This window comes from Capricornis sumatraensis, chromosome 14 (genome assembly GCF_032405125.1).
Source record: "Capricornis sumatraensis isolate serow.1 chromosome 14, serow.2, whole genome shotgun sequence".
Taxonomy (NCBI): Eukaryota; Metazoa; Chordata; class Mammalia; order Artiodactyla; family Bovidae; genus Capricornis; species Capricornis sumatraensis.
The window spans coordinates 36,762,410-36,775,612 of NC_091082.1; the positions used below are offsets into that span (position 1 = coordinate 36,762,410).

The 13,203-nt window shown below is 35.8% G+C and overlaps 1 protein-coding gene across 1 annotated transcript in view; it reads right to left on the bottom strand.

The window, feature by feature from the left end:
- Positions 1–13,203, bottom strand: part of LIN9 (lin-9 DREAM MuvB core complex component) — an 87,155-nt gene that overhangs the window by 28,715 nt on the left and 45,237 nt on the right. Inside the window, exons 8-11 of the mRNA XM_068986235.1 lie at positions 7,366–7,499; positions 5,519–5,638; positions 4,928–5,029; positions 1,677–1,757 (exon numbers count right to left, since the gene is read on the bottom strand). Of these exons, the coding sequence (XP_068842336.1) occupies positions 1,677–1,757; positions 4,928–5,029; positions 5,519–5,638; positions 7,366–7,499 (437 nt within the window). The remainder of the gene's footprint in view (positions 1–1,676; positions 1,758–4,927; positions 5,030–5,518; positions 5,639–7,365; positions 7,500–13,203) is intronic.

Sequence of the window (13,203 nt, forward strand, 5' to 3'; positions counted from 1 at the left end):
TCTGATACCATATACTAGTTTCACAATACTTGAATTTTTATAATAGAAATGATTTCTAATCATAAATAAAATTATAAAGTCTATCAAGAAAATTAGATTTTTGTAGAGTTCCCATATGCTAAGAAGCCAAGCCGACATCAAAATAGGCCTTTATTTAAAAGTAGGTAACATTAATTAGGCTGAGTCAAATCTAATACTTTAAGGTGTGAAACCCAGCTACAGGGAAAAGTCCTAGCTAGTGGTATGAAAGTAAAATAACTTGATTATGCATGAAGATGAAATGGCTTCCCTAGTGGCTCAGATGGTAAAGAATCTTCCTGTAATGCAGGAGACCCAGGTTTGATTCCTGGGTTGGGAAGATCTCCTGGAGAAGGGAATGGCAACCCACCCCAGTATTCTTGCCTGCAGAATTCTACGAACAGAGGAGCCTGGTGAGCTACAGTTCATGGGGTCACAAAGACCTGGACACAACTGAGGAACTTAAACACTTTTTTCAAGATGGAAAAGATGATATGATCAGAGGAAATGCAGCGGGGGAACATTGAAAAACCATAGAATAAAGGGCAGAAGTAGAACTAATGGAAACCAAGATAAGAATGAGAGTCTAGTAGCAAAGAAGCAAGCACATTAATATTATTAAGTTTAGGATATACAACAGCAATATGTTATGCCTAATTTTTTTCGATCTTTGATAGTCTGCGTATCTGGCAATATTATCTTTGTAACATGTCTACATGAGTTAAACTGGGACCAAGAAGCCTGTTTTGGTATCTGTACTACTAAATAGCAGCAAAATCTTAGGTCAAAATCCCTTGACATCTTTGGTCTTCAGTTTTCAATTCCATAAAAATGATAGGGTTGAATTGGATAATTCAAAGTCATGTTCAGATTTAAAAAAACGCCTACAAGAAGACTATTCCTCATTCAGTTCTGTATCTACCTGTCCAGCTGTTTATTCACACCTACCTCTCACACCATTCCATGCAAGAGGTGATCAGTATTGACAACTCCCTAATCTTGTACTCATGACAGACACTGGTAATTAGCTAAAGCCCTTTGTCTCCAAGTCTAGTCACTGAGCTCTCCTTTTCTTTCATATTTTCTAGCAATCATTTCTAATCAGTTGGAGATGGTATTTGAGATAAAAACTATTTACCATCCTATAAAATCATAACTATGACTTTCAGTATGATTAAAAAAGTTTCTTAGTGAATATTTTCTACATCTTAAAAAATTCTGATAATTCTCTCCTATGAATTGACTCTCATATTTTATACTCATTAGATAAAATAGGATATAAGCTTTGTCAAGATAACCTAAAGATACCAGCCTACATATTTCCTGATTTATTTATTCTGAGCCATTTGAATAACCTCTGCTAATATGATTTCCTTAGTTAGAAGCACCAATGCTAGGAATTCTACACTCATGTAAACTGTCTAAGAATCTAATATATATCCATTAATCCTATTCAATGACATAAGGAGGTCTAGGGTAATGAACTGTACTGTATTGCTAATTAAGCATGTGTTCAGTATAATAAAACAGTGAGAGTAAATCAGGATTTTAAAATAACAGTTTTCTCTAGGTTTTCTTTCATAAAATATTTTAAACTCTTAAATATAGAAGCCCCCACCATTTGAAAATGAGACAAGTAAACAAAAAAACATCCTTACCAGTTTTTCTGCTTCTGTGTTCATTTCCCTTAATTTCTTGATATGCTCCTTTTTAATCATGAGAATTTTTGACAGTCTGGTCTACAGACAATGAAAAAGAGATGTTTTGGAATAAAGAGAGGCACTTAAATATACCAGGTAGACATCAAACTTGTAAGTTTCCACTAAGATATTTTAGCAGATGTGTTTCAATATAAATATAGCACAGACACTATTTTAGAAATCTGACTGGCTGAGAGGAAGATATTTTAAAATCCACTGTAAGCAGGTACATCAAAACGAGTAAGAAGTCAACCTGAATAAGCTTTCACTGGAACAACGTGTGGACCAATCAGAATAATAACTATAATTAATTGAAGCACAAATAGGTTAAAATCCATGCATTCAGACCGATACTTCAACAAAATTAACCACTGTTGGAGAACACTAGTAACCAAACTCATCAACTGGAAAACAAAGCCAACAAATCAAGCATTTATCCTGCCTTTCCTATACAAACTATGCTATTAGGTAACCAAATAATAGATTTGAGGAAGTTTTTCCTCACAAAATGATTTCAGTTAATACACAAAGAACAAGAATGGCACCATTTTGCAATCCTAATGAATGAATGGATCTAGGCATTGATAATTTGTAGCAGCTAACATTATATTTAAAAAGAGATAAAAAATAGGGGTATCCTATCAGGGCTTTCCAGGTGGAGCTAGTGGTAAAGAAACCGCCTGCCAATGCAGGAGACACAAGAGATGTGTGTTTGATTTCCGCTTTGGGAAGATCCCCTGGAGTAGGAAATGACAACCCACTGCAGCATTCCTGCCTGGAAAATTCCATGGACAGAGGAGCCTGGTGGACTATAGCCCACGGTCGCAAAGAGTTGCACATGGCGGAGCACTACTACTACACATCCTATCAGAATACAAAAGTATGCATAAAAGTAGTCATATAAAAACAACTATACCAATCAAATAAAAAACCCAAATCAAATCAAACCTTTATATTCAATGAGCAATTTACATGAAGTACAAAGACAGAAGAGTATACTGGATGTTATTACAAAGACTCAGTCAGCAAAATCCAGATAGTGGGAGACGCCATGGACAAATAATACAGTTTATTCAACAAAGAGGTTAATGGGAGAAAAGAAGAGCCAATATTTAAGAGACAACTAGACAACTGGAATGCTGACTGGATATGTGATGATATTAAGACATGTTTTTATTAACTTTTTAGATGTAATAATAATATTACAGTTATGTCTCTTTAAAAAAAAAGGGGCCCTTACCACTTAAAGATACATAAACAAAATATTTACAGATAAATGATATGATGTTTAATGTCTCAAAAGAGAGAAAAAGGGTAGGAGTATATATGAAATAGAAATGGCCAGGAGTTTTTGATAACTGCTATAGCTAGAAAATGGGTTCAGAGAGATAGATTATACAACTACCTGCTTTCATATGTACTAAATTTTTGATAATTAAAAAAATAAAAATAAAAAAACTGACCTAAGTTGATACAGGTAGAGGGAGGGCCTGGTAAGATATGTCATATACTTGCTCACACTGACCCTTATTAGTTTAGGTCCAGAGCTCTGGACTGGTCTCCTGTCTTTAGTTCTTGGGTTTTATGGAAAACTGTGTGAGTCTACTGAGTAAGGAACAGTAAAAAATGGATGAAGGCAACATCTTTCTCCCATTTTTAGTTTCTCTTTCAGTTTTGTGTTTCTTGTCAGTTTTTGATAGAAAATCATGCTGTTTCCTTCTCATTCTTTTCAAAACTGAGTCCTCTCTTAGAGAGGGTCGGTCAGTCTTTTCAGATTCCTCAAAATCCCTAACCCCAAGAAAAAAAATTCATTGCGAACTATGAATTATGAAACTAGCAAAAAATGATGTTTATTTTGTCATAAGAAAAAATAGTAACAGACAAAGACAAAAACATATCTTACAGCTCGACAAAAGCAAACCTGAGTTTCATAAAACTTTAGATATTACAAAAGACAAGTACATAAATGGGCTTTTATTTTTACCTGCTAGAAAGCTTAAAATAATGAAAGCAGTGTTTTAACTAAGGCATCACACATAGATTTTGAAGTTAAAATTAAGCACTGCAATCAAAACATCTAAGCAGCAATAAAAACATCCTTCAGAAGTAGTGTACTAGTATTTGGCTTCTGACTCCCTCTGCTGGTGGACCTCTTGCTTCCCACTCCTCTGCCTCTTCACCCTCCTTCCCCATCTCCCTCTACCCCTTGCCCAAATATGACATATCAGCTTTGTTTTTACTTCCAGTATTTAATAAAAGAAAGAATGTCTTTAAAAAACAAGTGTCCTAGTTGTGAAATGATAAGCCTTGGCTCTTTTCATATTTAAAATTTTTCATATAAAAAATCTACCTTTGAAAGTTAAAAGGTGTAATTCTGTAGTCCAAGGATAATTAACAACATATAACTAAGGAATAAGAAATGCCATACAAATGACAAGACTTTTCCTCAAAATGACATTAACTGTAAAAGGTAACACTGAATATTTTAATGGCTTATGTTATAAACATTTTTATTTATAAAGACTTTATCTATCCCAAGCCAAACAGCTTTATTTTCAAAAAAGAAAAAGGAGAGGAAAAAAGAAACAAATCAAACAGCATTAGACTATGAGTCAAACTAAATAATTTACTCAACCTAATTTTCAAAACAAACAGCTCATTATATTAAGAGTTAGGCTATTCAGGAAAACTGTTATATATGATAATTGCTATTTGTTTCGCTTTAGCTTCAGATTTCTTTGTGTCTAATCATTAAGTACTTAGCAAATGAATAGCTATTTGTAGTCTCAGAAAAAAACTAAAGTTCCTCCTAACCAGAGAGCTGGCCAACACACCGTAAGTTCTGAGGTGACTGATAACGGCAGCATTACTGAGGTTACTAAATAAAAACCTTTATATTTATACAATTCATTAACAGCTAACCATTCAATTTCATAGAGTGTATGCTAGAACACTTATGCTAGAGTCCTTAACATAGCAAAATAGTAAGAACCAAACCCAAGAAAAGCCCAACAAAAATAGACCTCTAAGTCTTTTTTGGCTGTTATAACCTAATTTCAAGCTTTGTTGGAAATAACAGAGTTCTTAAAACACAATGATTTTAAAAAGTGTAAAAATATTTGGTCCTAGGAAAATTTTCAACTTTAATAACACAAAAGATATTGAATTTTTTTTTAACAAATGAGCAAAATATTTAGAGCAATTCTTACCACTTGGATAAGGAACTCTACTGGAAAACCACCTAATGTTTCAGTGTCAGAGCCAGAAATTTTACTTCTCCAAGGTGACTGTCCTAATAAGGGATCATTATCCTATGGGAATAAAAGGGAACCATTTAACCACTGACCTTTCAAAATTAAGCATTTTAATTTTTAAAAACTTTATTTTATTGAAGTATAGTTGATTTACAATGCTGTGCTAACTTCTATTGTACAGCAAAGTGATTCCTTTCTACATATATGTTACATTTTTAAAATGTTCTATTTCATTATGGTCTATCACAGGATATTGAATATAGTTCTTTGTGCTGCACAGTAGGAACCATCATAAAATTTTGAATAAAGAGCAAATTCTATTATAATTAATATTCTATTAGAAATCCTATAGAAAGGAAAATATTTCCAAGCTGAAGCAACTATTTTATTTACTTTATTAGCTTTTTATTTAATATCTGACAACTCCAAATAATGCGGGCACCACCTAAAGTTACTACAATCAATCAATGTGTATTTCTTAAGGACATAGTTTACATTCATAATAATCATTTCAATTACTGCTGATATTTAAAAAATATTACTTACTGTAATCGGTGACTGGAGAGGAGGAGTATAATGTAACCGTGGTGGAGTCATAAAAAATCGAGAAGGCCGCTGTTTTTGTCCAAAGGCAGCAATTGGCATCGTCTCATGAGGCTCATTACTCTTTGGGAAAAGAGAACAAGCCCCAAAACTTGAAGAACTTTACCAATCATTCTAGCTTTATAAAAATTCTATTTTAGCATTAAATGTACACTAGTTTATTATGATTTATCATAAAATATATTAACTACAAAGATCAAAGGGCTAGAACTTAAATCAAGAGTATGAATACTACTTGGCTCCTAAGATGTTGAACCCACAAAAAGAAGAAAGTGGTCTATGAAAGAAAGAAAAGTGGTCTATGGCCACCCTTGGCTGTCTCTGTGTTAAAGACTATTTGAATATTACCCACTGTAATTAAAGGCAATTCTTATCTCTAAAGGGAGAGATGTTTTGGTGATCTCATAAAGGAAATTACATTAATGCAACAGAAAAGTAATTTTTCTCTTTTGAAATGGGAGGTTTAAAGATTTCATCCTTTAATGAAAAAAATAAAGGTTGATATACCTTGCTCTATATTTAGTCCAAACTGTCTTTCTCTCCTGCTGCTGCTAAGTCACTTGAGTCGTATCCAACTCTGTGCGATCCCACAGACAGCAGCCCACCAGGCTCCTCTGTCCCTAGGATTCTCTAGGCAAGAATACTGGAGTGGGTTGCCATTTCCTTCTCCAATGCATGAAAGTGAAAAGTGAAAGTGAAGTCACTCAGTCATGCCCGACTTAGCGACCCCATGGACTGCAGCCTACCAGGCTCCTCCATCCATAGGATTTTCCAGGCAAGAGTACTGGAGTGGGGTGCCATTGCCTTCTTCGGTCTTTCTTACTCCTCTCTAAAGTATGTTTGATAAGGAAACTCTTACAATAAGCAGAGTCACAGTTTTTTTTAAAAGTATGAAGCAGAAAAACAGTCTATTTTTATACTAAGGAGATAAAGAAATTTTGATTTTTAATTATAAGTTCAGAATCCTTAAAAATCAAGTTTATAACAAAGGAATGAAGAGGCAGGGGAATTAATGTAAACAGTTAAATTTCCATTATACTTAGAGGCAAACAATTTTTTTCAAAAAAATTTTTACTCATTAAAAAAACTATCAGAGTTATATTTACTCTTTATATTTTAACTTATTAGGAAAGTATATAATCTCCATTACCTTGCTAAATTAAGCATGATCATGAAATAATGGTTCAATAGTTTAATGGACTAGATCAGAAGTTCAAAAGATCTGGATTTAAGACTCAACCTGGCAAGAATCCATCTTGAAAGCCTTGAATAAATTACCTAATGTACTTATGTCTCCAGTTTCACCTTACGAAAAGTGGAGGTTATTAACATCCACCTTGTATATTCTAAGGATAAAACAGGAACATATAAAAAAATATATATTTCAAAGTACAAGATGTTACTTCAACTTTCAAAGTTGTTTTACAAAACAACTTGTTTTCGTAAACTGGAACAACTTGTTTCAGTTGTTTTATAAAAACAGCTGAAACCAAGTGTTGTGTAGCTATTCCCCAGGTGCAAGTGTTGTGCAGCTATTTAGTCAAGGCTGATCAGTTGCGTCACACTATAATTTGGTGTAAGGAAGGCAGAGGGATGCTAGATTCTGGAAAATGTAGAAGAAAATTAGAGTTCTGCTCCAGGAGTTCAGGAGGCAGGGCTAGGAACCCCTAAAGATCTCTTCCTTTGAGACTTGAAATCTTCATTCTATCATAAATACAGCCCCTAAGAAAACTCTACAAAACGTATTTTATAGGCATAAACCAAATATGGGTTGGGAAATAAATACTCACAAGAACTTCATAGTCAGGGATAGTATGAGTTCCAAGCCCTGCCCTATCAAATGTTACTCTATAAGTAGCATTAAGAGTATCCACAGCATCTATTTGTCCAGTGAAGAGACCATCATGAACACCACGTAATCGAGCTGAAAAAAGAAACAAAAAGGCATTATGGTACTTGGGACACAAAAAACTCCCACGTACAGAACTGCTCCAAGCATGTACCTCAAAGTGGAGAAAGTACAGTACTGCTGTCTAATAAAGTTTCCAAGAAAGTTATGTATTAATACTTTATTTTAGGTTTAGAAGAACAATTTAAAAACTTTTGAAACAAACAACAAAACTATGAATGGTGATCCTTAATTTGATAAATGAATGAAACCACATATCTACCAAACTAGGAGGAAAATACTTTTTTAAAAAGTCAACAAAAGAAACTTGGTCTTTATGCTCATGAATGAAGCACTAGGAATAATTCAAATGAAAAAAAGACAAGGTTGCTAAGCAGAAAAGATTTACTAGGCTTCAGAATGGTATCCTTAGAAAGGGTCGCGTACAAGGTTGACTTCTGGGAGCCTGAACAGTGGGAGAGTGTTCCCACCTGCTGCCATACTAAGAAAGGTGGTTAACTGTGCCCAGATTGTTTGTGCTGTAAACAATGTGGTTACCAGCTTTCCAATTCTTGTATATGCCAGGGAAAAGGTGCCTACATAACCAGACCCCTATAAAAACCTTGAGTAATGAGTTTCCCTGGTAGACAACATTTCATAAATGCGATTACAACTTGCTGCTGAAGGAATTCTGCAAGTCCTGTGTGACACCATAGGGAGGGGACTCTTGGAAGCTTGCACTTGTTTTCCTCTAGACTTTGGCCCCATGTACTTTTCCCTTGGATCATCGAAAAAGCAAGAGAGTTCCAGAAAAACATCTTCTTCTTTACTGACTATACCAAAGCCTTTGACTGTATGGACCACCACAAACTCTGGAAAGTTCTTAAAGAGATGGGAATACCAGACCACCTGACCTGCCTCTTGAGAAACCTGTATGCAGGTCAGGAAGCAATAGTTAGAACTGGACATGGAACAACGGACTGGTTCCAAACAGGGAAAGGAGTATGTCAAGGCTGTATATTGTCACTCTACTTATTTAACTTATATGCAGAGTACATCATGAGAAACGCCTGGCTGGATGAAGCACAAGCTGGAATCAAGAAATATCAATAACCTCGGATATGCAGATGACACCACCCTTATGGCAGAAAGTGAAGAAGAACTAAAGAGCCTCTTGATGAAAGTGAAAGAGGAGAGTGAAAAGGTTTGCTTAAAGCTCAACATTCAGATAACGAAGATCATAGCATCTGGTCCCATCACTTCATGACAAATAGGGAAATAGGAGAAACAGTGACAGACTATTTTTCTGGGCTCCAAAATCACTGCAGATGGTGACTGCAGCCACCATTAAAAGACACTTGCTCTTTGGAAGAAAAGTTATAACCAACCTAGACAGCATATTAAAAAGCAGAGACATTACTTTGACAACAAAGGTCTGTCTAGTCAAAGCTATAGTTTTTCCAGTAGTCATGTATGGATGTGAGAGTTGGATGATAAAGAAGGCTGAATGCCAAAGAATCGATGCTTTTGAACTGTGGTGTTGGAGAAGACTCTTGAGAGTCCCTTGGACTGCAAGGAGATCCAACCAGTCCATCCTAGAGGAAATCAGTCCTGAATATTCACTGGAAGGACCGATGATGAAGCTGAAACTCCAATACTTTGGCCACCTGATGTGAAGAACTGACTCATTTGAAAAGACCCTGATGCTGGGAAAGATTGAAGGCAGGAGAAGGGGACGACAGAGGATGAGATAGTTGGATGGCATCACCAACTCAATGGACATGGGTTTGAGTAAACTCCAGGAGTTGGTGATGGACAGGGAGGCCTGGTGTGCTGCAGTCCATGGGGTCGCAAAGAGTTGGACACAACTGAGCGACTGAACTGAACTGACTTTCCCCTTTGCTTATTTTGTTTCGTATCTTTTTCTGTGATAAGCCATGGCCATGAATACAACTATTTGCCAAGTACTCTTGAGTTTTTCTGGGGCTTCCCAGGTGGCTCGGTGGTAAAGAATCCACCTGCCAATGCAGGAGATGCAGGTTTGATATCTGGGATAGGAAGATGCCCTGGAGGAAGAAAGGGCAACCCAACTCAGTACTCTTGCCTGGAAAATCCCATGGACAGAGGAGCCTGGTGGGCTACGGTCCATGGGGTTGCAAAGAGTCAGGTACAACTGAGTGACTGGTCACATTTGTACACACACTTGAGGCTTTCTAGTGAGTCGCCAAACCAAATCTGGGTGTGGTCTTGGGGATCCCTAACATAGATGAATTCTTGTGCCACTATTATTTAAATTCAGTCTGAAGTAACATCAGGAAAATCCAAGGAAACAACCAGCATGGGTGAAAAAATAAGAATATTTAAGGTGTTAAACTAGGCAAAATGACACATTTTGCTGTGTGCTGTACTTAGTCGCTTAGTTGTATCCAACTCTTGGACTGAAGAGCCTGCCAGGCTCCTCTGTCCATGGAGATTCTCTATTTTTATACACAGAAAAAATTATATTATTTTAATAGAACACAAATGCTCATTGCAAAACTGCTTGAAACGATCAACTGATTAAAAACTCACGTGCAGAAGACTGAAAAGAATTAAGGGAAAATTAAACAGGTATATAGAAGATAGGAGCAATAAAGTTGAATAAACAAACAGAGAATTAGAATTTCTAGTTATGGCAGTATGAAGAGGTTGGTGATTCTTCTCTGCAAAAAGACTTGTATAAACCTGCAAAAGATTGTCAAAGACTACCATTTCAAGGTACTGGAAATGGACTAAATGCAGAAAACAATTAAGAAATGAGCACTATTGGAAAATTGCTAGAACTTCAGGTAAGGTTTGGTGAACTCAGTGGCCCTTTTGCAAAAGGCTATTCACACTCCACCATCACCAACAGCCTGATTGGTGAAATGAGTTTTTCTAGTGTATGGTTGGTCATGGAAACAGTGCTATTTGTTGCCAGAGGGGCAGACTGGTTGTGGACCAGTGAGTAAAAACCTGTGACTGTGTTAGCTAAGCATGGTGAACTCAATGAGGAAAGAATAAGAAAACCCTACAACTCTGGAAGCCTAAGATGTAATCCTGTCTGAGGTGAGTGGCAGAATAGGCAGGAGTTTAACAGGGAGATTCTGTAAAATAGAGAGCCATAAAAAGACTGAAATAAACTCTCCGTAAATTTTTGCCTAAATGGAAAACTATGTGATTTGGTGGGAAAGACCCAAGAGTCTGGTAAAGAGCAAAAACTAAAAGATGACCTGGAAACTGACATCAACTTTGTTTGTGTTGCCCAGCTCCACACATAGATTAGTCTAAGGCCTATCTGGATTAAGATGTTTGAGTACAACCTCTGCCTAAGTCACTGGCTGACCACTAAGTCTGCCTGAGTTTATTTATTAAAAATAAATAAAAGAGCAAACAAAAACTGGGCAGAGCTATTGGTGGTGGCACAGTGAAAGTGTCAGTTGCTCAGTCATGTCTGACTCTTTCTGACTCCATGTGTGTCCATGGAATTCTCCAGGTAACAATACTGGAGTGGGTTGCCATCCCTTCTCCAGGGGATCTTCCCAATCCAGGGATTGAACCCAGAATCTCCTGCATTGCAGGCAGATTTCTCTACCATCTGAGCTTCCAGGGCAAGTTACTAAAGGAAACACAACAGTTCTCAAAAAAAAAAAGAAAGAAAGAAAGAAAGAAAACAGACTTGCTATAATACATTATCTAAAACATCTAGTTTTCAACCAAAAGTTACTAGACATGTAATAAAGTAAAAAAGAGTGATTCTTACCCAGAATAAAAGTATAGTAGGAAGAAACTGAACGAGATGATATGTTCAGAGAATTAAAGACAATGACTCAATAGGAATCTCACAGAAACTGTACAAAAGAACCAAACAGAAACTCTAGAGTTAAAAAGAAGATACGAAAAAAAGCATCAGGGAACATTTTAGATAATATATGGTAGTAAGTTTGGATTCTGCTCTATTAAAGAGAGATCAAGATAGAGATTATCCAATCAGAAGAACACAGAGAACGAAAGACTAAAGAAAAATGAAGACAGCCTCAGAGAGCTGCAGAAAGATAGCAAGTGCACCAGTGTATTTGTAATGGAAAGGGAAGGAGAGAAAGCAGCAGAAAAACACTATGGCCAAAAACCTCCCTTATTTCATTTTAAAATTAAATCCTACTAATCAATGAAACTCAATTAACCTCAAATAGGATAAATAAAAAGAGCATCAAATCTAGACACAACATAGTGAGATTTCCAAAATCCATAGACAAAGAAAGAATACTGAAAGCTTCAAGAGAAAAATGACTCATCACATGTAGGAAAACAGTAGCACAATGAACAGGTACATTTCTTACTTCTCATTAGAAACGATCAAAGTCAGAAGGCAACAGGGTGACATATTCAGGGTGCTGACAAGAAAAAACCGTCAGTCAAGAATTCTATATCCTGTGAAACTATTTTTCACAAATGCAGGAGAAATGGAAACATTTTCAGATAAACAGAATCTGCTGCTACTAGACAAGATAGGAAGAAATACTAAAACACATCCTTTGTAATAAAAGGAAACAATACCAGACAGTAACTAAAATTCACAGCAAGAAAAGAAAAACACCAAAAATGGTAAATATGTGGGTGCATATAAAAAACAGTGTATACAAAATACAACACTTTTTCTATATTCTTCATTTCATTTTTAAATAGCTAAGATTATTTAAAGCAATAATTGTAATACTATATTCTCAGATGATCACAGATATAATCTAATGCATTTGATGATGACAGTAATAAGAAAGTGGGAGAAAATGGAGCTATATTGGAATAAATTTGTAATATTTTATCAGAATGAATTCAGTATTAATTAGATTGTGATATGTTCAAAGTTTATACTGGAAAAAAACACCTTCATACTGTATTTCCCACAGACACACACACACACACACACACACACACAACCTCAAAAAACATCTAAAAATAACAACAGAGAAATTAAAATTGTATACTAAATTTGTACACTAATACACAAATCCTAACTATGTAACTATACTAAGTAAAACTGGTATACTACCCAGTGCTTAACAAAGGAAGGGAGCACAGGCGGTATAAAGGAACATGCAGGATACGAGGCACTGTAAACAAACAGCATGACAGGCATAAATCCAACCATATCAGCTACTCCTTTAACTGTGAGCAGACTAACCACCGATTAAAAATCAGAGGGTGAGCCGGGTCAAAAGTTACAAACTTTCAATTATAAAATACCTGGATTTCCCAGGCAAGAATACTGGAGTGGGTTGCCATTCCCTTCTCCAGGGGGTCTTCCCCCACCCAGGGGTCGAACTCAGGTCTCCTGCGTTGCAAGCAGACTCTACTGTCTGAGCCACCAGGGAAGGAGTACAAAACAAGTTAAGTCTATAGAAAATAGATAACCAACAAGGACCTACTGTATAGCAGAGAGAACCATACTCAATATTTGGTAATAACTTATAAAGGAAAAGAATCTAAAAAAGAATATATATATACACACATGGACACATCCACAACAACACACACATATAACTGAATCACTCGGCTATACATCTGAAACCAACCACTGTAAATCAACTATATTTCCATAAAATTTTTTATAATTGTAAACATACAAAAAGTCATGTACAAAACGTACAACATGGTGACTATAATTAATACTGAATTTTAAACCTGAAAGTTGTGAAAAAAGTAAATCTTTAAAAAGTTGTAA